At 40.7% G+C, this 25969-nt stretch overlaps 4 protein-coding genes across 5 annotated transcripts; 1 reads left to right on the forward strand and 3 right to left on the reverse strand.

The window, feature by feature from the left end:
- The first annotated feature begins 7796 nt into the window (after window positions 1-7796).
- On the forward strand, window positions 7797-14667 carry mettl27 (methyltransferase like 27). Its single transcript, XM_071538289.1, has 7 exons — window positions 7797-8180; window positions 9877-9978; window positions 11638-11766; window positions 12471-12599; window positions 12986-13121; window positions 13656-13748; window positions 14045-14667. The coding sequence occupies exons 1-7, from the start codon at window positions 8073-8075 to the stop codon at window positions 14245-14247; spliced, it is 900 nt and encodes a 299-aa protein (XP_071394390.1). The 5' UTR covers window positions 7797-8072; the 3' UTR covers window positions 14248-14667.
- A 1313-nt stretch (window positions 14668-15980) lies between these two features.
- On the reverse strand, window positions 15981-18821 carry LOC139660206 (claudin-4-like). Of its 2 annotated transcripts, XM_071538291.1 has the most exons (2): window positions 17721-18821; window positions 15981-17444 (listed from the first exon to the last, which is right to left on the reverse strand). In XM_071538291.1, the coding sequence occupies exons 1-2, from the start codon at window positions 18327-18329 to the stop codon at window positions 17355-17357; spliced, it is 699 nt and encodes a 232-aa protein (XP_071394392.1). In that variant the 5' UTR covers window positions 18330-18821; the 3' UTR covers window positions 15981-17354. The 2 variants fall into 2 exon arrangements, with proteins under 2 accessions (XP_071394392.1, XP_071394391.1); XM_071538290.1 differs by having other exon boundaries at window positions 15981-18821.
- An 866-nt stretch (window positions 18822-19687) lies between these two features.
- LOC139660208 (claudin-4-like) lies at window positions 19688-21335 on the reverse strand. Its single transcript, XM_071538292.1, has one exon. It carries the CDS (start codon window positions 21224-21226, stop codon window positions 20594-20596), a length of 633 nt encoding a protein of 210 aa, XP_071394393.1. The 5' UTR covers window positions 21227-21335; the 3' UTR covers window positions 19688-20593.
- An 802-nt stretch (window positions 21336-22137) lies between these two features.
- On the reverse strand, window positions 22138-25742 carry LOC139660202 (claudin-4-like). Its single transcript, XM_071538286.1, has 4 exons — window positions 25608-25742; window positions 24251-24493; window positions 23089-23414; window positions 22138-22186 (listed from the first exon to the last, which is right to left on the reverse strand). Exons 1-4 carry the CDS (start codon window positions 25740-25742, stop codon window positions 22138-22140), a joined length of 753 nt encoding a protein of 250 aa, XP_071394387.1.
- Window positions 25743-25969: the final 227 nt, after the last annotated feature.

Consider the following 25969-nt stretch of genomic DNA (forward strand, 5'->3'; position numbering starts at 1 on the left):
TTATTTCCAACAAACAGTACCCAGTGGTGGAATGTAACTAAGTGCATTTACTCAAGTACTGTACAATTTAGAGGTACTTGTACTTTACTTGAGTATTTCCATGTCATGCTACTTTATACTTCTACTCATTTCAGAGGGAAATATTGTACTATTTACTCCACTATACATTTATTTGACAGCTTTAGTTATAGTTACTTTGCAGATTTAGATTATTAATACAAATTATAAATCAAATAATAAATTATGATATATTTTTATAGGTTAAGCTACCCAGCAGTATATAAAGTCATTAAAATTAGCTCCACCTTTACCAGCTGCAGCATTAAAGTGATGAACACATTAATGCATCAATAATTATAGTCCAATAACATGATATATATGATTCTGAAATGGGCCATTCTGCATAATGACTACTTTTACTTTTGCTACTTTAAGTATATTTTAATGCTAATACTTTTGTACTTTGACTTAAGTAAGATTTTGAATGCAGGACTTTTACTTGTGACAAAGTATTTTTACACTGTGGTATTGCTACTTTTACTTAAGTCAAAGATCTGAATACTTCTTCCACCACTGACAGTACCTGACTGCGTGATACGAATATCAATAAGGCAACAGAAGTATGTGTCAAAAACATAGAGATCCACAGAAGGGCCATCTCCAGGACCTGAAACCCTTGACACTGATGGGCTTGATGTGGATTGACTTGAAGCACTTGAGTAAACCTAAATAAAAGTAAGGTAGTAGTATTTATAGGAAGGGATACTTGCCTACTATTTCACAGTATTCACCAAGCACTCTCAAAAGTACAATGGGGCAGCATTATGAGTTGTATGGGCTAAGCAAATTTTTTGAGAGCAGACCAGATCGCAAAGCGCATATGATAACAGTAATCACCATTTATTCTATTAAGTAAAAAAGGGCAAATGTTGTTCAACACAAGAAATGTCACTGTCACTATCACTGTGGCAGCTGAAAGGTGCATTCACACATAGGCAATGTGTTAACATTCTAGGCCTAATTAAATATAGATTGAGAAAAATAATGTACATTTCTATTAAAGATGCAATATATTCCATATTGTAGGTCATATTTATATACTGTAGGTTGACAAATAAATGTAAATTTTAACTTCCATGGATAGAATGGATTTAGTCAGTCTTTGATGCTTTGATGCCTTGTTGTCCTTCACAAAGCGCTGAGTGTAGAGCCTTCTGGTGAAAAGGGACCATCTTGATGAACTGTGAACTTATTTGTTTTATGAGCTGGGTGGCACGGTCATCTTCTTCTGCTGTCTCATGGTCCATGTTGTGATTGACACAGTTGGTGAAGACTGAAGCGTGCCCAGAAGCTCCAGCTGCACCTGTTCTCTTTACTGCAGTTACAGCATGCTTACAGCTTCCCATGGGACCATCTGGACACTCAAATGCCTCCTACAAAACAAAAACAGTATTAGCCAACATAGCCTGATAACACCTAATATTGTCATTACAATTTCACAAAGACTATTACAATATACCAGGCATACACCTCAAAATGAAGTGAAAAAAAGACTCTTTTTCCATGAGTGAGTTCAAAGTGCCTCTGCTGTGTTGTAAGTGTTGTCAGTATTTCTCTGAAGGGCAACATGGTGTGCACCTGCAGTCCCACAATGTAATGTAGGATGTGCTAATGGAATGGGGATGGTGTGCTCAGTATCTGAATGAATTTTTTTAAACGGTCATTTGGCTCCAGCTGTGTTGAAGTGAACAAGGTATTCAGCGGCTCTTCTATGGTGGCATTTCCCATTTTTGCAGACATTATCCAGTTTGTCTGGAGTATACGGCCCATTTAAATTGTAGGCAATTTGGATCATTGCACCAACCCCCCATCTCCTAACCATGCTGAAAAATAACTCAAGGTGGTCTTGAGACATTTTAAAGGTGAGCACAAATAGCAGTGCTTCTGGCTCAGTTAGGAGATGATATTTCCAGTCAACATGAAGCCAAACCATGTTTTTTTTTTTTTGAGAAGGCTTCAAAGACAGCTTTGGTGTAATCCAAAAATCTCTTTCTTGACTTGAAGTGGAGTGATTGATCAGGATGTTCATAAGATTCTAGTGATTTCATGGGTTAAGTATCATTGAACTGGCAAATGCATGCACTGCACAAAAACATAAATAGTTAATTTCCAGGAACAGAGGGCAATGGGGTGAGCTTAATCTTATCTGTCTACTTGTCAAATTCATAGTGATGTGGCATAAAATGTAAAAAAAAAAAAAAGAAAAAAGAAAAAAGGGCCTCTTAAAGTAGGGAAGGTCTGTGAACTGTTTGCCTTTTGACATAGAATGAAGATCATCACCAAGGAGTCAGATCTCAGGATAACAGAATTGAATTGCTTTTAAAATCATTTCAGGAAACATGATGTGGAGCAATGTCAGAGGAGCAGTATTTTGATCACCGTATCACATTTCTCTTTAAGCCAAATTAAGGCCTAGCGCAGCATTATGAAATAGCATTATGCCTTGCTATTACAGATAACTATAGAGATAATTTTGTCATTAACGCAGGGAAACAAAATGTGTTATCTGGAGATAATGACAAAAATAACTCCACATCTCGAGAAAACAAAGAAAAGTAACTCATCACTGGAAAATGTAACTTGAATGTATGAATATATGTCCTCAGTAGTTGTTAAATTGTAAGCCTGTTATAACGTGTTGTGTTGAAAAGTAACACAAATATGCATTGTCCCAAAGAAGACACAGATGTGTTAAAAATGACACAGTAGGCCTATGTCTGTGTAAATTCATTTCAGCCATCCAGCTAGTAAGATGTCCAGAAAAAATAGAAACAAAAGCCACTGGACTTAAAATGAAGAAGAAACTGATCTAGGCTATTTATTCTGTTTTGCATTTTCTCTTTTAACTGTATATTGCATGTAGTTTGACACTTTTATGCCTGTTTCTCTCTGAGTTCTTGTTAATTTTTTTTGTGTGTTTATTTTTCTTTAATTGTGTTGTTGTTGTTTTTGTATTGGGTAGCTCCATTGCTGATATATTCCACATATATAAATACAACGTCACAAACGCTATGAACTGTGGGTAATTCCCTCAAGCAAAGTCTACAGAAATGCGGACTTGCTGAAAGTCTGCATAAAAGGCTCATAAAGTCTGCCAGTGAGCCCTCGTGCACTTGCCGATTTCACAGTGGGACGGCCCTGAACACTCGCGGACGTGTCGGGAACGCGCGTCAAAGTCCGTGAGTGTGTGAGTCATGGATGTATTAAACTGAGTGCTGGTGTGAGTGCGGACATTGGAGCTGAATCCAAATGTCCGCACTTCACCGCACTTGCAGACTCGCGGACCCGGATTTGGCCTAAACCCTCGCGGATTTATCAAATCCGTCCGTGCGGCCTTCCTGGACTTCCTGTACAGCTCCTGAAGGAACTGCTATAGACACATTTAAGCCAGGTTTATGTAAGAGCGATTTCTGTTATCTGATCGCACCAGGTCGGGGTAAAGGGGGATGCAAGTGCTTGGTTTTTAAAGCAGATAGCACAGAGGTTAAACCGTTTAAACTGTTTTATCTCTATGGCAGATAGTCAGGTGTGTAATTGGACATTTCTGAAAGTAGGTTATTCACGATTCACCAGTTGACTCTGCCATCTAATCTGCAGTGGTGGGAAAAGTAGGCTACTCAAATCCTTCACTTAAGTAGAAGTAGCAGTAGCCTACCACAATGGAAAAATACTTAACTATAAGTACAAGTTCTGCATTCAAAAATGTACTTAAGTAAAAGTATAGAAGTATTAGCAGAAAAATTTACTCAAGTATCAAAAGTAAAAGTTCTCATTCTGAAGAATACCGCCTTTCAGAGTGTTAAATTATTGATGCATTAACTTGTAAGAAGGAGTTTAATGTTGTAGTCCAACTGCTCCATTTACTGCTGGGGAGTTTAACCTCTAACAAAGCAACATATTTAATGAGATTATTGTATGTTTTGCATGTAAAAACCTTATTCTGCAAAGTAACTAGTAACAGCCATCAGATAAATGTAGTGTAAGGAGTAAAAGTACAATATTTCCCTCTGAAATGTAGCGGAGTAATAGTAGTCTCACAAAATTGAAATATTCAAGTAAAGTGTAATCTAATCTGTAATGTCAGACAGTTGTATTGGTCCATAGATGAAGAAGAGTGAACATTTTTAATGTGACAGTATCTAACCAGAGGGCTTATAAAGGGGAAATGATAGGCTTGTATTATTAGCATGTAGTCATAATCATAGCCTTAGGTCATATGGGTCAGACAGGTCCAGGCTCCCACAGACAGTCTCCAATTCATTGTCAATGGAACTGGCTGCACCTTGAATCAGGTTATAATCTTGATTCCCTGGTTTCAAGACACTTGGCTGGTCCAATGCTATATTAAGAATAATAATAATAATAACAACAGTGGCTTTATCCCAGTGTTGCAGTTGCACAGTATAATTGTGCACTTACAAAGCTTTTCCATAGGTTTATACAAAGGTTAATTTTCATCATAACTAGCAGCCTATAATGAATGCCATGATGTGCAGCCTATTACAATCCGTGTGTGTGTGTGTGTGTATGTGTGTGTGCGCGCAGGTGAGCTGTGCAGTATAATGTCAGCTGTCACTAAAACGTTTGAAGACGTGAAAAACGTTATCTTTTCGGCTCACAAGAACAGCACAGCAGGAGATAAGACCAGCTTCTATAACACCTGGGCAGAGAACTATGATCAGGTGAGGAAACTGAAGTACGTGTGGGCCATGTGAGCAAAATATTCCTCGTTTTCCAACATTTTATGAAAGGGACTTAAAGTATATACTTGTACTGTGCAAAAATAAGTGAAACTGAGTATGTCTGATTGAAAAAAAAAAAATGAATAAATAAAATATTGTTGTTCGAGTCCAGCCTGGGACCTTTGTCGCATGTCTCTCTCACAATCTTTCCTGTCTTTCTCCACCGTGAACTATCAAGTAAAGGCAAAAATGCAAAAACAACAACCAAAAAAAAAAAAACCTGTTTAGACTTGATCTGTATTAAAAGCTACTGTGATTTTTTTTTTAACTTCCTTGAATAGGATGTGGCTATTCTGGACTACCGTGCGCCGAGTCTAGCAGCAAACAGGCTCTCCTCCCATTTCTCTGGTGAGCGAAAAGCAGCTGTGGTGCTGGATGTGGCCTGTGGAACTGGACTGGTGGCCAAGCAGGTAAACTGGGAAGACTGGGACAGAGAGAACAAACTCCTGCCACAGAACTTGAATCAAAAGGAGTCGCCGCACATTTGTGCCTTGATGCTGTAATTCTTTAGTTAATGTGTTAAAAAAGCAGAGTTTTGACAATGTCTTTGTCAGAGTAACAAGAACAGAATAACACTGCATCATATTACTCTTTCTATAAATACGACCTGATGTTATTCTATATTGTATATATCTATATCTATATCTAAAACTCCATCGTCCAATATAGACCAACATTGACCTATTTCTGATCAGTTTTCTTTTTTTTTTTCAGATTTGATTGCTTTTACCTTTAGCTATGACCTGCACCTAACCAATTGTGTCCCTGTTGTACAGATGAAAAGTCATGGCTTTGGACATTTTGTGGGCATCGATGGAAGCGAGGGTATGTTGGAGCTGGCCAAGAAGACGGGGCTCTACCAGGACCTCAGGCAATGCATGCTGGGAGAGGAGCCGCTACCTGTCCAATGGGGTAATGCAGCGTTTTACATATGCGTCAATGATCGTTGTGATTCAGCAGATTTACGTTGATGTCAAAAACATACAGAAAAGTTTATTTTACTTTGATTAGTCCAGGAAAGACGTGGAGAAATACACTTTTACTAGTGTGCCCTGTGTACAAGTACAGTCGGCTTTTACAGAGAAAAACATGTTAAGTCTGTGTTTGTAGAAGAAAATAAAAACCTAATTTATCAACACTGTGTACATACAAATATGTGCGTAAACCACGCATATGAGCATTTCTAAGTAAAGAGTGTAATTTATGAACAAATACTTACGTCTTAGAATGGATGTCAATTTAAGCGCAGCTCTGACCATGCTTACACAGCACCAGGTGGTTGAAAATGAAAATGAATGCCATCTACCTAGTGAAACACCACCTAGACAGACAGAAACAATCAAACGAATAGGCTTTTTTTTCCCATAAATAATGTAAAAATGTGTAGGTTTCAATAGTTCTACACGTACATGTTGTACCATTCATAAACTATATTATCCACCATTTAAGCATACTGACTTAAAAGTGGCTAATTGACAATTATTTTAATTATTAGTATGGGTGTTGAAATTCAGGTTGTAAGCAATTCAATACTAAAGCTCAATCATATTTAAGATAACAGTAAGACAGTGATTGTGCTGTGTATAAAATGGCTCATTGTGCTTTGATTTTATTTTTATATTCCAGTTGTGTGCCTCTATAGCTTCATCTTATGTTAATTACACTGCTCCGGATCTGTCCTTGTTGCATGCGACAGGCTGTGGGATACAAACATCGTTCCTTTTATGTGAACACACTCATACCAGAGAATCTTTTGCCTCGTGCTCAGTCTTTCACGTGCTTTTTTAACAACCAACTTGCTGCTATGTGGCTTTTATTTCAGGAGAGCCTTCCTTTTGGCCACTCTGACATACAGCCCATTTTAGTTTTTAATTTTTAATTGATTGGTAAAAATGTGTAAATACAAACATCCAGTTGGACATTATTGTTGTTGTGAGTTGTTTGTAGATCAGTGGCAAACATCCTTATTTATTCTAGTTTGAATTTAGGTTGTAAGACCACAGAATGGGGAAAATTGAACACTTTCTGAAGGCAAGGCACTGTATCCGTTATGGATATAAAATATTGCTATGGGCACATGATGATTCTGTGCTCCAAAACAAATCTTTTTAGTGAGCAAAGGTCTTACTCATCACTGTATTAGTACCCCATAAGTAACCCTTACTTTAATGCATTTTGAATCATTTTGAAAGAGTAGGCATGATTTTTGGTGGATGGTGGATATCTCATTGTGGAATGAAACTCTTCCTCTTCATGTCGTCTGCCTTTTTTGCTCATCCATCTCCGTCTCGATTCCCTGTCCTCTCCACCTCCTCCTGCAGGTTCGTTTGATGTGGTCGTGATCGTCGGAGCGCTGAGCGATGGTCAGGTTCCTGTTGCTGTGGTCAGACAGCTGTGCAAGGCCGCCAAACCAGGTGAGGCTGTTCTTCTCCTCACTGACTGCCGTGTTTGTTTTGCTGCTCTCTCTTGACCAGAGGTGAAAAGTAACTAATTGCATTTACTCAAGTACTGTACTTAAGTACAGTTTTGAGGTACTGGCACTTTTGGTATTTCCATTTTGTGAGACTTTATACTTTTACTCCACTACATTTCAGAGGTTAATATTGGACATTTACTCCACTACATTTATCTGATGACTGTAGTTACTAGTTACTTTGCAGAACAAGGTTTTACATGCAAAACGTAAGATGAGCTCATAAAATAGGATGCATATTTAGAGTTTAAACTCCCCAACAGTATGGAGCAGTTGGACCTACAACATTAAAACACTTCTTACAGGTTAATGCATCAATAATTTAACACTCTGAAAGGGACCGTTTTTCAGGGTGAGTACTTTTACTTTTGATACTTAAATACATTTTACTGCTAATACTTCTATACTTTACTTAAGTAGATATTTTCGTATTGCTACTTCTACTTAAGTAAAGGATTTGCGTACTTTTTCCACCTGCTCTTGACCCTGGTCTCAGAAAGGCTGAGGGTCGATCTTTGTGAATGTTTTATTGTAGATTAGCTGTATTTTTGATCTAAGATAATAAATCAGTAACCTCACTGTAGGTTACTTTTGGTAATGTGGATTTTAACAAAGCAGATGTTATCACTGTCAACAACACCACAGCACTATCACCTGTTCCCACTAGGAGGCTACGTTTGCATGACAACCAGAAGTAACCACGACAACTTGGAATACAAAGCAGCCTTGGAGTGCGAGCTGAAGCGGATGGAGGAAGAGGGGCTGTGGGGTCGCGTGGAGGTCACCGAGGTGGAGGAATGGGAGAGAGCAGTGTCAGAGCAGGAGGAGGGATACATACCTGGCTCTGTCTACCTCTACAAGACACTGCCGCTGTAGCACAGGGCGCCACAATCAGCCCAACAAAGGTACAAATCAAAATTATGGAAGGGGAAAGGTAATACTCAGATAATTTAGTCTACACTTCCCAAAGAAAGTGTCTCAGGAATTTTTGATGTTGTTGGACACTTACTGATCTGAAGTTGAAGATGTGGAGCTGCATTCCAGAGTAAAGGGTGACTTATGGCTCTGCGTCAAACCTACACAGTAGCTACGCCGTAGCTGCTCTCCAAAACTGTAACTGCGCGTAGGGCGACACACGACTGCAAGAACTGTGATTGGCTCGCTTCGTATTTCCTCATCCTGTATCTGGTTGATGTCCGACGATAGGGAGCAGACAGTCTGCTCCAAGACAATGGAGCAGATCGAAGAGAGACGAGTTGAGGAGATTTGCAGATATATTGATTTGTAGGACACCTCATCTTCAAAATATAAAGATATTTATAAAGATAAATAGTTATAAATATCCCTCAACACGAGTTTCAGAGAAAGACTACTACTTCTTCTGTTATTACATCCGTGTTAACAAAGCACGCCACTGACGTCTAGTGTTTCGGTGGTCTACACACACAATCACTGATGCAGAACCATAAATGCTCGCACCGCCGCAGACACCTACACTGCAGCTACGGCCGCAGTTCGACGCAGAAGTATAATTTACTTGAGACTTGAAATGTTCATAATTAAATTAGTTAAATGAATGTTTCACTTCACTATTCAATCCAAAAGCCAAACTGCTCTCCAATGTTAAAAGAGTGTGGTCAGTGTTGGGAGTGACACGTTATGTTGTAGAATTTAATGCTGTATCTTTATTAAAAACCTTAAAAGAAAGATTTTGTGTCTGTCATTATTTTATACTACTTATGCTGGTAGTGTGGGCTTAGGTTGATCATATTAATTAATTAATTTAAACTTCTTTTTAGAAATCATTTTACAAGTCAGTGATTTATTCATATTTTAAAGACAGAATAATGAAATGGAATTATTAATTGATACATTTAATTAATATTCTATAAATTTTGTATAACTGTTAACTGTTTTATTAATTGCATAATTTAAATGTGAATTTAATTAATCACTAGATATTTTTAAAATGTATCTAATAATAATTAGTGCGTGCGCCTGTCAGGCGCTCCCGTCACATGATTGGTCAGCGGATGTTAAGTAGGTGTGGCGAAACCGTAAATTGCGCCAAAATTTCAGTTTCCCAATATGTAACCAATGAATGAATGTCTTTTCCCCTCAAGTAGCTCTGTGGCCTAGTTTGTTATCTGTCATGTCTGGGTTGTCATGTCTGGGTTAGGGTTAATGGTAGGGTTTAGGGTTAGGGTTAGAAATAGGGCAATCTGTACAGATGCACCGAATAGGCAGCTGACACTTTGTTGAACATCTACTTTTTGTCACCTGATAGTTGAGTATCAACATTAGATCATCCAAATAAAATGTCACCCCATTAGGTGGCCCCTGTCCTGTCCCGTCTATTTCTGTGTCCTGTCCTAAGTAGTGTTTGTGTCCTGTATCATTAGGTGGGTATTGTCTTGTCATGCCATATAGCATAAGCAAACTTTTATTGGATTGGCACCATTATTATTTACACGCTTGAAAAAAATAATGCAGTTTTTCTTTTTTCAATGATATAAATGCAGCCTAGTCTATAGCCTTGATAGCCTACGGCTCATCTGTCAAACATTCAACTGACCAATGTCCCGTTATCTCACCATATAGGTAGATGCAATAATGCCAGCTACTAGGACTTTTGAAATTGTGAAAGACGCAGCAGGTGATAAGATCGCCTTCTACAACAGCTGGGCAGAGAACTATGACCAGGTGAGTGGATTAGGGCTATCTGTGAATAAGTGGCCTGTCTTTTTTACATACTGGTACTACCACCACTGATAGCACTGTAGGTCAGGCCTCAAACTCTGAGACATTTATTTTATGTCTGCCCAGTGTCAAAACATCATCTTGTGGTAGTCAGGTGGGGAAGGAGAAATATGTGACTTTCTTGGTTGAAAACATATGATACATATAGAGAAAGTGTAAGAGGGCGAGGCTATTTGAGTAGACAATTTCTACTGTCACTCTGGCCTTTTTCTGCACTGATTTCTAATTCTGTGAGAGACTTGGGTGGCGCTAGGCTATTCAGAAATATCTAACTGATTGGTTATGTGACAGCTGTAGACACCAAAATCTGACTTTGATGTCCAATGGTTTCCAGTGTAGTACTTGTGTGGTAGATTTGTTGTTACACCAGATTAGAAACAGGGAATTGTGTAGCAGGCATGTAGCTGTATCTTATTTTGAAGGGGCAGAGGTGAACTCTTCTACTGTGGGTGGAAACCTACATATATACTGTGTATATATGTGGTGGAGACCCTTTGCTCCTGCAGTTTTTGTGCGCTTTGCTTTGTGAATTGGAGAGACAGGCCAAAGGTATGCATTCCTCTGCTCTGATTTTCTTTTGCTTTATTTCTATAGATAGATATTATAGATTAGCTTGCCACTGGTGGTCCTGATACTACATGTAATTGATGTGTTGTGCTGTAATCCTTATGATTTTTATAACTCTATTTCCACTGATGTCACACTGTGTGATGTTGCACCACATGCTTTTTTTGTTGCTTCTTGAACTTGAGAAAGTGCAGTAGACTTCATTCATTAGCCTGTTTGTTTAGCATTACTTTCTACTACTTTAAAGGCCAAGGCGTTCTTGATTATTAGTACTTAAGCACGAGTCTACTAGGAGTGACTGTATTCAGTGCTGCTGAGTATGGGGGGGTGATTAGTGCCAAAACTGTAGCATAGCAAGATCCCAACTGTGACACCTGCATCCAACATTTGATTTAGCTCTCAGCAATGCCTGCCTGACTTCTGTTTAATTGCGGGAGATTCCCTCTCATGTCGTAATGCCTGCGACGCCAAACAGGGCACGAGACAACGACGTGACTACTTGGATCAGGGATGGGCAACCATGTGCCATGGAGGGCCGAGAGTCTGCAGATTTTCATTCCAACCAAAGACTGCACCAGCTGACTTCACTGATTACTTCTTCCTCTCTGGCTGAAGGTGTTAATCGGTGAAATCACCTGCTGCAGTCTTTGGTTGGAATGAAAACCTGCAGACTCTTGGCACACAGTTGCCCATTCCTGATTTGGATTGTCCAATGCTGATACCCATTATCAAGTGACTATAATGTGTTAACTAACAGTGTTGCATTAGTTTGAACTGATCAAAGAAAAGGGTAAGAACATTATCGTTAACTGTAAGTTCAGCTTTCACTATCAAACCTGAAGATTTGAATTGAAAGCACTTGTGCGCGCAGTCTGACATTTATTTTGAGACCAGTATCAGCCAATCCGTGATCTGACTAGTTTACTGTGGAACCAGGTAAATGAAAGCTACCTTGCTTTAGGCTATAGCCTCGATAGCCTACAGCTCAACTGTCAAACATTCAACTGACCAATGTCCCGTTATCTCATCATATAGGTGGATGCAATAATGGCAGCTACTAGGACTCTTGAAATTGTGAAAGACCTGTTTGTGTCAGTCCACAAGGATGCCTCAGTAGGTGATAAGATCGCCTTCTACAACAGCTGGGCAGAGAACTATGACCAGGTGAGGTAACTTAACTGGGGTGGGCAACACCACATAGCACTGTTTTACTCAATTTTACAAATTAACACTTGACATGACAGATGAACAGTTCACCCCAAAATGAAAGTTCCGTGATTATGTAATCACTCCCATGTTAGTCACAAGTCGTTGAAGTTCATACGACCACCAAACACGCAGCATGTTAGCCAACGCAGTTCCTTCTCAGCCTTCTCCCTAACCACTGAAGTGAATGGTTCCTGTTTGTTTAGAGTTCCAAAAAGGACATAAAATGACCATAACATTTCTCTAAACACACAATACAGTACTGATCTGTATCTCATGAATATATACAGTGAACAAGACCAGACCTAATATAAAAACTCATATCAAACTGCACATCACCCAACACTACCCATTTTGAGCAATAACACAGATGGCAATAATTTTTTCTTCCTATTGGATGAGATTAGCTCAAGAAAGGATGATTTTGCTGTGTTAGTGGACTGTCTTAAATCTACAGATTCCTTTAAAATGATCAGAAGCATAAGTTAGCCAGTCTAAAGTAAACTCCAGGAACAAAACCAAGAGTGCAGTGCTTACAAAGGGCATTGCAATTTACAACAAAAGCCATTATGCACACAGCACACAGAATTTACACACTTTTTTTATTTCCTCTTTTGTCTGTATTAAAATCCACTGTGTTTTCTTACACCTGCCTTGAATAGGATGCGGTTATACTGGACTTCAGTGCGCCGATTCAAGCAGTAAACCGCCTCACCTCCAATTTCACTGGTGACCGTGAAGCAGCTGTGGTGCTGGATGTGGCCTGTGGAACTGGAATGGTGGCCAAGCAGGTAAAACTGGAAAGACTGGGATGGAGAGAAAACATTTTGGTTGGTCTAGGATAGAATTACATTGGGTTGTATTTACTGTATAGGCAAGAAGGAAGGAATAGCATAAAATTGGGTCATATTCTCATATTCATGTGTTTTTCTATTTCTGTCCCACCTGATTTAAGACATTTTTGTTGCAATAATGGCTTTACAGTATGACCTAAAGTATTACTGGATTAAGGCTATGAGTGTGCAGTAACTCCTGTTTCATTCTGTCTAGTTGGGTTGATATATTTTGAAATCGGGTGTTTTAATCCAAATTGACTTTCTCAGATCAGTTTACAATGTCCAGGTTTGTTTGATTTTACCAGTAATTTTGACCTAACCAAAGTGTCTCTGTGTAACAGATGAAAACACATGGGTTTGGACATTTTGTGGGCATTGATGGAAGCGAGGGTATGATGGAACTGGCCAGAAAGACAGGGCTGTACCAGGACCTCAGGCAATGCATTATGGGAGTGGAGCCGCTACCTGTCCAGTGGGGTAATATAATGCTTATTATGCTTAACTGATGGTTATATTGAGATAGATTTCTGTTAATAACAAAAACATACAGTACATGTTTTACTTTAATTACAACAGGGAAGAAATATAATAAAAGAAAAAGTGGTGACCGTTTTTCCAAGTCATCTAGTCTTGCGATCTATTAGTTGTCACAATGTCATATTTTGTTGTCACTGAACAAGAGGAACATTGTTCAGTTGTGGACAGAGAAACTCAACCCACTATATCATAAAAAAATACAGTTGTGACATTAACCTGTGATGAACTCAGGACAGCCACATCCTGAAATAAAGAGAAAACTGTGGTTCCTATTAAATCAGTACATATTTGGATTTATTCCACAGTTTTGTAGAAGGGTGATAAAGGAGGTTCGTATGTTTTCTCTACTCAAAGTGACTTTTCTGGTCAATTTGAAAGGACAACTGGAATGAAATTTGTCCTCTCCATGTTGTCTACCTGTTTCACTCATCCTCTTTTGTGTCCACTCGCTGTCCTCTTCCCCTCCTCCTGCAGGTTCGTTTGATGTGGTTGTGATCACTGGAGCACTGAGCCTTGGTCACGTTCCTGTTCCTGTGGTCAGAGAGCTGTGCAAGGCCGCCAAACCAGGTGAAGCCTGCTTTACTCCTAACTGTCTTATGCTTCTTGCTGCTGTCTGATAACCGTTGGAGAACAGTCTCAGAACAAGTTTTATAAGATGAAACTATAATGTTCCAGTGGGGAAAGCGAGTAATTGGGTTTCATGAATATCTCATGAAACATTTTAATGAATGTTTTATCATGTGTGAACTGGGTAAGCTGTATTTTTGATGTGATGATAAATCAATAGCCTGTAGGTGTTGACACAATGCAGCAGCTTTCATCACACTCAACAACACCACCACACTATCACCTCTTTCCACTAGGTGGCTACATTTGCATGACAACCAGACTTGATGACGAGAACGCGGAGTACAAAGCAGCGTTGGAGAGCGAGCTGAAGCGCATGGAGGACGAGGGGCTGTGGCGCCGTGTGGAGGTCACCGAGGTGAAGGAGTGGGAGAAAGCAGTGAATGAGCATGAGGAGGGATACATAACTGGTTTTGTCTACCTCTACAAGACGATCTAGCACAGTGCACCACTCCACTGCTGTAGTATGGCATTTACATACAAACAAAATCTCGCAAGACAACAAATACTTTGTCATCTTATAATGAAATACTTTATTGTATTTAAGTGCTCCTACATATCTTTGTAAGATGCTATTAGCTGTGTTTGCTGACGGTCTGTTCCCCATAGGAAGCTAGAGAGCTGAGATCACATTCATATAAACTGCTAATTATATGTAGCACTGTGGGATTGTACAGAATCTGTACTTGTTTCAGTCCAAAGGCCAACATGCTGTCCAACTTTAGGAGTTTGTCTTTGCAATTGTGGTGTACAATATGTTTCTAAGACAAACTTTAGGGCCAAACTGTCCTGTTGAAAGAATATCCATGTTTTGTATGCAGTAAAATCAGTAACAGAAATATTCTGCAGTTTTACAGTAGATGGTGATTATGCAATGATGTGTTCCTATTGAAATATTCTAGAATGAATAAAAAAAGAACCATTTAATCATCAAGTTGTTACTGTATTATCTTAATGGGGTGTGTGATGGGGTGTTGTCGTATGAGAATGACATCAATGGTAGTGTCATATGATACTCAAGATTCAGATATTTGTTTGCCATAAATGGGGACAATTGGGGCTGCAGCAGCCATTTTTATAGGGGTCATTATTTTGCAATGATTTTACATCATGGGGGCTCAGTGGTTAGCACTGCAAGTGTTGGCCCTGCGATGGACTGGTGATCTGTCAGGCAGTCTCCCTTCCTAAAGCTCATTTTGTATGGGATATACCTAAAAAAAAAAAAAAAAAGTATTTAATTATGTAGGAGGCTATTTCAGTAAAATTATTGTTGAATGGTATTTGAACATCATTGTGAAATTAATCGTGGCAGACAACCATCAGCAATGTGTTCTAAATACCCTGTGAGTTATTATTTATTGTTTGTTTGTTTTTTGGTTTATTTCATTACTCTCACAACTGCATAAAGCTACAGTCTGCCATCTACCAGAAGGGAAGTTCACAGGGAGCCGAGCCTTACAATTCCCACATAGCAGAGCACAGAGCTGCATATGCATGGAAACTACTTATTTGAAACACTACTTATTAGTAGTGGGTAAAATTGCAAAGCTGCTGGTTATGTATGAATGGTGCAGTGTGTGTGTGTGTGTGTGTGTGTGTGTGTGCACCACTGACCACAAGATAGCAGTATTTGTCAGGGCATGAGTGTGAAATCAATTGTGATGATCTAGTCACTGAAAGTAGGCCTAATGTTAAACCTTGTGCTGTAGTATATTATGGTTATTGCTACTCTGAATCAGGATACATCAAGATTTAAACTGGTCCTGACCACAGGCCAGAATGAACAACTTTTCATCATTGAGCCCAACTTCTGCTCAGGACTGAAAAATGAACATATCACAGTCACGCATCAGCTGTCCAGAGCAAATGATAATGAGGGACTCTGATATGACAAAACAGTGCCAGTAATTGGGTAGCAGAGTACAAAGACATTAAGTAAGGCATGTAAACCAATTGCACCAAGCCTGATTTATATATATATGCACATATACTGTAGAAAGCAGACACAACCACAAGCCACATAGTTGCAGATACTCTTAGCTGCCAGTAGAATGTGACCATGTGGATGTGTCCTTTTCCAACATCGACAAAATGAAACCAATGCTTTTTTAAATTAAACTTTATATATTGGGTTACTTTATTTCTGTATTTTTATTAATTTACTTGCTTGCTTCCTTAGTTTCTTCCTTACTTGCATACTTACTGACATAACTACTTACTTAATAACTTATCTTTTACACTTTTAGGGTATGCTGAGTATATCCATCCACACATCTACATTTGAATATGCAAAACCAAAGAGCTGCATGTGCGTTCCATGAACATGATCCACTGAAACTAAATTTGAATCTTCGACAAACACATCGTACCTTCCTCCTCTAACTCAACTGCAGGTGTAAGCTCACTCTCTGTCAAACCAGTTTGTCCAGTGGGTTTTAATAGCCAGGAAGGGAGGCTGAAAGTCCAGGGGGATGCTACAGCAAACTTTGAAGAAAGGGCTATTTTCAGCTCGTCATCTACCATGTTAAAATAGCATAGCATGCTAGATAGCACACAATTAACACAAAAGTAAACCATATATGTAGCCTATTTACATTTAAGTACTTCATATAACTAAAGAATTAGAATGCTCTTACTTTAATGAACAAAGGTTATGCCTTACTTGATCAAAATCCATTTAATTTTACTGAAAAAATGTACAAATGTTTACCTGTGTATATTCTGTCCAAAAACAATGTAAAACAAACTAACAAAACAAAAGCATAATGTTTACAAAAACGTGAAGGCACAGTTTATGCTTGGTACCCTTAATAACAATAACAGATAAATATTGAAAAAAACAACAGCCTTGTAACTTCAAATTTGCAGTTTCCTAGGAGAGTTTTTTATTTTTTACTTGAATTGAAGACTTAAATGGTTGTTTACAGGCTGAGCAGGTTTCATGGCCATAGTGCCTATGAAACCCATTCAAAGCCCATATTTGAATTCGAACACAGCCATCAGACATCAGGCATTGAGGGAATGCTTCCATTGAAATCACTGAAGGCTGCTGCACTGCCTGCCTTGTGTTCACTTAGTGTCGCGTCCAATGGAAGCATCCAAGCTAAAGTCATCGAGGTTCAATTCTTGATGGCTTACATGTGTGCCACTTCCAAACATATTCCAAAAGCAGATAACTGCAGCCTTCTTTACTGGCATCTGGCTGTAGTTTACTGCTTATTGTAGTTAGCCCAGTTCAGCTTTTGTTTACATTTGAACACATGAAATATCAAAGCTATACTTCTGCATAGTGATGAATATGGTAGAGATGCTTTTCCCTTCTGCTCATCTTTTAAAACAATGTGCTCTGTAGCAGGTAGAACGACACAACACATAAACATACATAAGTACAATGTACATCCTTCATTTTGCCAATCACATCAACGACATTTTATGACTAAACAATCACAAAATTAGTACACACATACTGCCAAATAATTCATAGTATTATTATGTATCTGTATAGTGAATACGTGTGTGTGTGTGTGTGTGTGTGTGTGTGTGTGTTCAAATATATGTTTTTGCTGGGTTTGAGGTTGCGTCCTCACTAGCTTCAGACTGGACGGACAAACTGTCTTGCGATGCAGCCCGTTTCAGCTGCGACTTTGTCGATGGCGCTTCACTTCGCTCCGATTTCGTTGACGCCGGCCTCTTCATCTGAGACTTTGTTGATGGCACCTTGCTGCCTCCTGATCCTTCTGACTCGGGCCCATCCTCCCAGGGAGGCCTCGCGTACCTCAATCCCATTGGCTGAGACTTTGTTGATGCGCCCTCGTTGCTTGGTGACCTTGCGAACACCGCTCCGATGGGCTGAGACCTTGTTGGCGGTACCCTGCTGCCTTCCTGGCTGGATCTGTTGGAGGAGCGGACCACGAGATAGCGGACAGAGGGGCTTTTGTCTGCGTTGTGGGCTTTGAGGGGGCAGGACGAGCTGATGAACAGCCCCCCTCCCAGGATGAGCAGGATGGCCGCTCCCCAGCCGATGTACAGGCAGGCTCCGATCTCTCTCCGCTGAGCGTCTATGGCAGAGCTGTAGAAGGTCCGCACCACCGCCCCGGCCGCCCACGACGTGGGGATCAAACACAGCAGCCCCGTGGCAATCAGCACCGCCCCTGCCGCCACGGCAACCTTGCCCTTTGCCCCGCCCCCTTCTTCGTCCAGGAAGCGGGTGCACTTCCCCCCGACGAAGGCCAGTATGAGGCCCATACCGCCCGTAGCAATGGCAAGCACAGTGAGCGCTCTGGCGGCCTGCAGGTCGGAGCTGAGAGCCAGGAGAGACTCGTACGGTTTGCACTGGATCTGGCCCGTGCTCTGGGCCACGCAGCTCATCCAGATGCCCTCCCAGATAGTCTGGGACGTGACGATGGTGCTGCCCACGAAGGCCGTGACCCGCCACATGGGCATGATGCAGCTGATGATCACCCCCACCCAGCCCAGGAGGCAGAGGGCGCTGGCCAGCATCTGCATCCCCAGAGACGCCATGGCAGAGAGGTGAAGGGAAGACGGCTGCCTCAACAAATCCTCACTGTCCTTTCAACAGTTTTCTGATGGGTTTTTTTCTGGAGTTCTTGGACAGCAGTGTCTCCTGGTCACTCCACTCTTCCCTCTCTTCTCCTCCGCAGTATTCCCTAGTTTCTCTTTCGTTCTCTTACTCTTCCTCTCTATTTTCATTCTCACAAGCCTCCATTTCTGCGTTTCTCTTCAGTCATTTTTCCTGCAGTAGCCGAGTATCTACCCTGGAAACACAGTGCACTATTTTTCTACCCTGCCTTACCAATTCAGTTGTCTGTCCAGCCTCCTGTCACTCCTATATGACTCCAGGTGTATCTGAATACCGGTTCGGCCACAGTGCATCTGTTTACAGCCTCACTCCCTCTGTCCCTCCCCCCTTTGTCTCTCCCTCTGCTTTCCTCACATACCCTCTGCTCTTTCTCTTTCTCTCTTTTTCTCTTTCTCTCTCAGTCCCTTCTCTCTTTACTTCGCTACAGTAGAGTGTTCCTTTTTCTGTTACCTGAAGAGAGTATCTGTGTGCTACTGCTCAGGTGAAGGCACACACCACACCTACTCTATAGGGAAAAGAAAGGGGAGGAGGAGAGAGAGAGACAGAGAGACAGACAGAGAGAGAGAGAGAGAGAGAGAGAGATGGCTATGAAACTGCGTGACATCATCTGTCCCCTCCTTCATTATCTATTTAATCTCTGACAATATAGTTTTGGAAACTCTGACGAGATTGTTTTGGTTTAGTCACTTCTTCCTACAATCACGTCGAATTACATTGCAAGTGAAATGTTAAATCTGTTTTTTTATAGAAAAGTTGACACGTATTTGAGCTACGTTTGTGTGTGTGTGTGTGTGTGTGTGTGTGTGCACGCACCTGTCCATGTGTAGAGTGTGTGCATGCAGAATGTGTTTCTGTCAGAAGTGTAAGAAGAGCAGAGTGATGTGTAACACAATCTCCTGGGACAAATTCAGTTTCATTCAAGCAGTGGCTATTGCGCAGAAAAACCTGTTTGTTCTCCCCCCACACCCTAACCCAAACGTTTTAATCAGGCTTAAAATAATCTTTAATCTCACTGTCCTTGACAGGGACAATGTGTGTGTGAAATTCAGAGTATCTTTTTTTCAGTAGATAATGACAAACCAGCATTTCACTTTCACATTTTACTCAACACCCACAACTGTCCACAGTGAACTGCACTTGAAATAGTTAAAGATGACATGAAATGTGACTTTATCTAATAAGAAACATCTTTATTGTCATTGCAAACAGCAAACTGCTGGTACTGTCAACACTGAAGCCCTTTTAAAGGAGAGAAGTTTTGTTACTCCTCCTCTGTTTAACCCACAAACACACAGAGGGGCAGATGTGTGTGCCAGTATACTGTTATACTTTTTTCATGTTTCCTTCACTTACATTTTTTACCTCTATTATGAATGTTTCATTCTCTTATGCAAAGTTCACAAAACTGCATTGTTTGACATTATCTACATCATGTCACTATGAAATGAATACTGATGAATACACACACATAAAGACACACAGGTATCACTCTATCCTGGTATTCCTATCTGTGTGTTTATTTTGCAACATTTCTGTTGAAGTAGGTCACATTGCAACAAAACCTGTTTGTAAGGATTCCTTCATGTACAAACACTTGAAAGACCAGATGGACTATTCAGCGAGTTTCTTTGGCATTTGTCATCAATGTGACTTGTTTTACTACCTGTGAAAAACAGAAGCTGTTGTGATGAGATGGGAAAAGAGGACTAAAGAGAAATGTAACTTTTTTTCTCATATTTATCTTAGAAATGATTTATCTTAAACTTTATGGTGTACAATAATACAGGGAAAAATGACAAGCAGACAAAAACTGAAATAAAAATTATACACAAACGTTAAAAAAGTTAAAGTGAATTACTTCATCAATGTCTAAACTGCTGTGAAAGAGAAGAGGTAGTCAAGGTGTCTTACTCAGACATATAACAGTGACTATAGTCAGAGGTTTATACTTTATATATATTTATAGTACAATGTCAGTAAACATTAGACTAAAGCACAGACATAAAGTACACACAATCATGCTGCAGAAGTTACCACATTAAAAGTAACCACATTATGAACATAATCATGCCAAACGGTACAGTGAGAACTCATCTTCCTGGGACAAACGGAGGGTAAAACTTTTGGAAACTCCCTTAATGTTCTCTCATCCCAGTTCACCCCAGGTCCGCTGCCCGCCGGCGGTCTAAACGTAGGCCTTGCTGCTGTCCACAGAGCGCGCCTTGGCGTACTTCACATCGTAGTCGTTCTGATCGCTGGGCGGACAGGAGCTGCAGAGGAGGCCCCCGCCCAGGAACAGCAGCCCCGCCGTGCCCCAGCCGATGTAGAGCGAGGCCCCCAGCTCCCTCCTCTGGGCGTTGGTCATAAGGGGGTTGTAGAAATCACGGATGATGGTGTTGGCGGTCCAGCAGACGGGGACGAGGACCAGGAGCCCTGCGATGATGAAGATGATGCCCGCCGCGATGGCCACTTTGCACTTTGCCCTCTCCTCTTCCACGAAGTTGGTGCACTTCCCCCCGGCGATGCCCAGGAGGATCCCGAACACCCCGGCGATGATGGCGATGATGACCAGCGCTCTGGCGGCCTGCAGGTCCTGCGGTAAGGCCAGCAGAGAGTCGTACACCTTGCACTGCATCTGGCCCGTGCTCTGGGTCACACAGTTCATCCACAAGCCCTCCCAGATCACCTGAGAAGTGACGATGTTCGCCCCGATGAAGGCCGTGACCTTCCAGGTGGGGAGAGCGCAGATGATGATGCTCCCGAAGAAGCCGATGATGGCCAGGGCCAAACCCAGCAGCTGTCTTCCTCCAGACACCATGGTAATGCTCTGCAGGTCTCTTCAAACAGGCAGGAGCGACTTAGCAGACAGAGAGACAAAGGAAAGGATAGAAGTGGGGTTTACTGCCAATTCAGAGGAGATGTTGACAGTGGCTACCTCACTTATAGACTTTGTTGTAAAAGGAGAGGACAGAGGAGGAGCTTTCCACCGTTCTCTCTCACTCCAAGCTGAAACTGGTTTCTGAAGAATTCTCACCCGACCAGATTGCTCCACAACACTAGTGTAGTTTAGTATCCCAATGTTACAGACATGCATTCATATGCACACATAAGCCCCCAAGAAAGAAACCACATACACAGATAAAATCTCTCTCATCCACACACACAAGCGTGGTTTTACTGTAACCTGAAACAAAAGCAAGACCATATCATATCCTGCTAACACAGGGGAGAGAAGTGAGGGAGAATTTTAGTTGCACTGGAAAAAAAATCTCCATCTTACTAAGTGATCAAGAAAAACAAATACTGATGTGGTAATTTCACCTGTTTCAAATGCAAATCAAGTCGTTTAGAGAACTTTAGTGTCACTTATCTCAGGAAAAGTCTTGAAACAAGTGAAACTGCTTTGCAAACTAATGACATTGTTGTGTTTTCTATTTCATATATATAATACAATTTGAGGCTCAACACAAAACTAAATCACTTGTTAAATCCACAGGTTGAATATTTTTTGCAGTGAAAATATCCTGCCTATTTAGATAAAATCCCACCTGGGGATGGATACATTTGATTCAGTGGAATATAAAGTCAGTCAGACATAAATATCATGTTTTCTGGCATGCAGGTTAATTATGTTTAACACACAGAGTCTCCTTTGTTTGAACAGAGATCAATAGTTTAGAAATAGTTGTCAGCCAGATTGCGGTTCTGCGTTAGCCATCACGGGAGCGGTCATGCTGCCAAGCCATACTGGAAGGAGTCGGAGATGAACTGTGTCTGCCTGCACACATTACATGATAACATCCCCAAAGGTCAGAGGTCAGAGGTCAGCTACAGAACAAAACTCCAGGAGTTGGTAGGTATTTAGTGTTTTGCTCAAGGACACTTCAGCAGGACGGACGCTTGCTGAAACAGGGGCATCTGTTCTTCTTTTGTTCACAGTCAGTGCTACACCTGATCCATGATGTGCCGTCATGCTGTTCCTCACAATATTATCTCTGGGAAAAGAAAATACAAAGGTAATACTCTATCCAAAAACATTAGTTTTATCTTCAGAAAAAGTGTACATATTTGTAGATATCTTATATATGTATATCTTGTATATGTTCTTGATAAATCTATTGATGCTGCTTTGTAAAATGCATCAGGAGCAAAATGTGAATCAAAAAATACAAATGCATTCATCAGTAACAATAATAATGTCATACTTTATTGATCCCTGTAGGGAAATTTATAAAACAATAAACAAATCAACAATAAACTATCAATAAAAACAATTTACAGTTAAGTAATTCCTGTGTACAGTCATTCTTATACAGGACAATGTATTATAGTCTGTATTGAGGGCCTCTTCCATCCGGATCAGGCGTATTGTAATAATATTCTGCTCTGCTGGGAGCGTCGTGCACCAGCAACCCCTGATTTGGCTGCGTTCCCATGAATAATCTCTTCCCTTGCTCTGTTGTCCCTGACCTGCTGGATGGGTTTCGGCCAAAGCTCCCACGCCCAGATCCTGGTCTCGACCCCTGAGCCTTATTATACCCCCCAACCCCACTCTGAGCTGTATTCAGTGAGTTACGGTCAAACACTTGCGCTACAGTCTCTAATCTGTTAGGTGTATGAGGATCTTGCAGTTTTCCGGATCCTCGACCGGAAGAATTGCTCTGTCGTATGATATCGGACCTCACTGCGGCTGTGTGGGATGAGCGGTCGCTGAAGTGGCTGGAGCTGGACCTGTAGGGCATGTAGGCGCGGTAGGATGGGTAGGATGGGTAGGATGGGTTTGACTGCTCCTTGCCCCCGCAGACGAAGCAGATCAAGGCCCCACCAAGGAGCAGCAGGAGGGAGGAGGCCCAGCCGATGTAGATGGACGAGCCCACCTCTCTTTTCAGGGCCAATGCCACCAACGGGTCGTTATACACTGAGATGGTGTTGCCTGCAGACCAGCTGACTGAAACCAGGCACAGGATGGCAGACAGGACACACAGAGCTCCACCCAGCAGAGCCGCCTAGGAAGAACAGTTGATGGATATCAGCAACACTGCAAAAGTGTTCATCTTAACAGGTCATTTAATCTCATATTGAGTCTTAAAATCTTTTCTTAAAACAAGTGAAAAGGTCTGCCAATAGGGTGAGTGAATTCCACTTGTTTCCAGTGAAATTATTTTTGATCCTCTTGAACCCAGTTGAAGAACCCCCTTTCATCTGATTTGATAGCATTATCAATACCAGAGTTAATCTTCGATTCACCTTTTGATCAGATATCTGAATAGTCAGCAAATGAATGATGTCTAGTCCATGTTCAAATGTAACACACATGCTTTCTCTGTCACCCCTGTTTGTTTCCATGATTTCCATGAAATGTGGTGGACAGGCTTTGGGCTAAGGACAACTGATCGAACACATTTTGGCTGTGATCCGGATCTGGGAATTTTGCCATTAGACAATTATCGTTTTTTTAGCCATAACTATGAAACTAATGGAGATGGAGACTTGATTCCAAATCCTAAGAGCATGTTTCCAGGGTCAATAAATCAATTTAACTTCAAATTTAAGTGACTAGGATGATGCCTTTGGGTTTAACAGCAAGTTGGAGAATTGTTCAGCATTGGTGGAGGGTTGCACTATCCAAGTGCCTTCCAGTTTCACTTGTTTTGCAAAGAATAAGATTTTAGGACTCAAAACTAGAATAAATTACTTGCTAAGATGGTCATTTTTGCAGTGTATAGTTTCTACACAGGGCCAAAAAGAGCATACATTTTCATCTTAGTATATACAACTGTGCATAACATCGATATTCCCCACACACTAGACAGTATCCAAAGAATGCATATAGTTCTAACACCTTTTTTTTGGAGGATGAGGTGGACTGAGGCTCGGTGCGGTCGGGTGGAGCTCCGCTGCAGTTCACCACCCCTCCGCCCAGCAGGGTGACGATGAAGCCCAGGAGGCCGGTGAGGATGGACAGCAAGGTGAGGGCGCGTCCCGCCTGGATGTCGGGGGTCATGGTGAGGTCCGACTTGTGCCTCTTACACTGCATCTGACCCGTGGCCTGGAACACACAGTGCAGCCACAGGCCGTCCCACACCTGCAGGAGGAAGGCTTAGGTCTTCAGTGAGAGAGTAAAGGCCTTCTCTTAGTGTTTATTTTAACTTATTTTATTCTGTTTTAATTGATTTATTTATTTTGATTAGTTATTGTACTTTGTATTTTTAAGTCCTTTATCTCATATGATGTTTTACTGACTTCTTAAACTCTATTTTTCTTGTTGTAAAGCACACAAATTTTGAAAAGTACTATATAAATAAAGTTTATTATTATTATTACAATAAGACTTGGACAGTATATTAAGTAAGTTTGTTAGAGGCGAGGTGGCATAACATAGTCCATGAGTTCCTGTTTCTGTGGCATGAAACAACTTGTTTGTCTGAACTGCGGTGGTTTATGCCTCGTCCATCTATTGATGTGGATGAGGCATCATTTTTTAAGTCTTTGGTTTGACTGAGTACATTGCAAAACATGACAAGTGATTTGAACTTGTTTCCAGACCTATCAAGCTTATTACATGATATTTTAGTCAAATTATCACACTGCACTGGCAGATAGTCTTGTTTCAATAAATTTCACTTGATGCCAATATGACTTCTTTTGAGAAATCACCATAAAACAATGCAAAAAAAAATCTTGAAACAAGAAACTTTCTCCAAGACAATTTCACTTTCAAGTAAATGTCCTGAAACAGGTTATATTCTCCTACAAAAAAAAAAAACAGTAACAAAGTGAAATTTGTTGAAATCAGTAAAATTATCTGCCAGTAAGATGATTTCACTAAAAAAAAATCAAAAAATGAGCTTGATAAGCCTGGATACAAGATAAAACGGCAAGTTTGTCAGTTTTTGCAGTGCACTGAACGCCAAACCTCCAAGTATCAGAGAGGACACTGACCACTAGATGACTGATCTAGTTTGAGGTAGGGCGGTGTATCGTTAATTAGCATACATTTCAATTCCAATTCCAATTCGATTCCTCAGAGATTTGCAGATTTTTATCTCAATGTCCATCTCAAAAAATCTGTCACGGCTTTTGTGAAATGCCATTGAAATGCCAAAATGTGAGTTTCTGGCTAAACTTACTTGGAAATGGTCAAGCCACATATATAGCAAGTGAGATGAAATATTCAGTGAAGTATCTTATCAACTCACCGACTGTGCAGTCACAATATTTGCTCCCACAAAAGATGTCTCGCGCCACATGGGCAGTCCACACGCCACACACACTCCTATAACCCCCATCAGACACAGTGCCAGGCCTCCAATCAGCCTCCCCTGCCCTCCCATGGGGAAAAATCTATTTATATATACTGTAGTACTATACTAAATCCAGAATATTTCTATATTTTACATCAAAGTCAAGAGCAGGCTAATCCAATAAAAAAATTCCACTTTGGCGCCAAAATATTATACTTTTTTCTCCTTTTTTTTCCTCAAGTCTTCTGGGGATCTTTGAAGAAATAAAATTGCATTTCTCTCGTCTTGTTTTGCTGGAAGTGGAGAGTAAGTTGCTG

This window comes from Centroberyx affinis, unplaced genomic scaffold, assembly GCF_046629955.1.
Source record: "Centroberyx affinis isolate AG114_WGS23_722 - 3 ecotype Tasmania unplaced genomic scaffold, CSIRO-AGI_Caff_v1 ptg003246l_1, whole genome shotgun sequence".
NCBI classification, from domain to species: Eukaryota; Metazoa; Chordata; class Actinopteri; order Beryciformes; family Berycidae; genus Centroberyx; species Centroberyx affinis.

Excerpts from the sequence above, each read along its gene's own strand:
- mettl27 (XM_071538289.1), top strand. The coding sequence starts at position 8,073 with ATGGGAGAGAGCAGTGTCAGAGCAGGAGGAGGGATACATACCTGGCTC. Across the intron at positions 12,600-12,985 it reads CTGGAATGGTGGCCAAGCAG|ATGAAAACACATGGGTTTGG; the intron begins GTAAAACTGGAA and ends TCTGTGTAACAG. Across the intron at positions 13,122-13,655 it reads GCCGCTACCTGTCCAGTGGG|GTTCGTTTGATGTGGTTGTG; the intron begins GTAATATAATGC and ends CTCCTCCTGCAG.
- LOC139660206 (XM_071538290.1), bottom strand. The coding sequence starts at position 18,329 with ATGGCGTCTCTGGGGATGCAGATGCTGGCCAGCGCCCTCTGCCTCCTG.
- LOC139660208 (XM_071538292.1), bottom strand. The coding sequence starts at position 21,226 with ATGGTGTCTGGAGGAAGACAGCTGCTGGGTTTGGCCCTGGCCATCATC.
- LOC139660202 (XM_071538286.1), bottom strand. The coding sequence starts at position 25,742 with ATGGGAGGGCAGGGGAGGCTGATTGGAGGCCTGGCACTGTGTCTGATG. Across the intron at positions 24,494-25,607 it reads ATATTGTGACTGCACAGTCG|GTGTGGGACGGCCTGTGGCT; the intron begins GTGAGTTGATAA and ends TTCCTCCTGCAG. Across the intron at positions 23,415-24,250 it reads CCTCATCCTCCAAAAAAAAG|GCGGCTCTGCTGGGTGGAGC; the intron begins GTGTTAGAACTA and ends TGTTCTTCCTAG.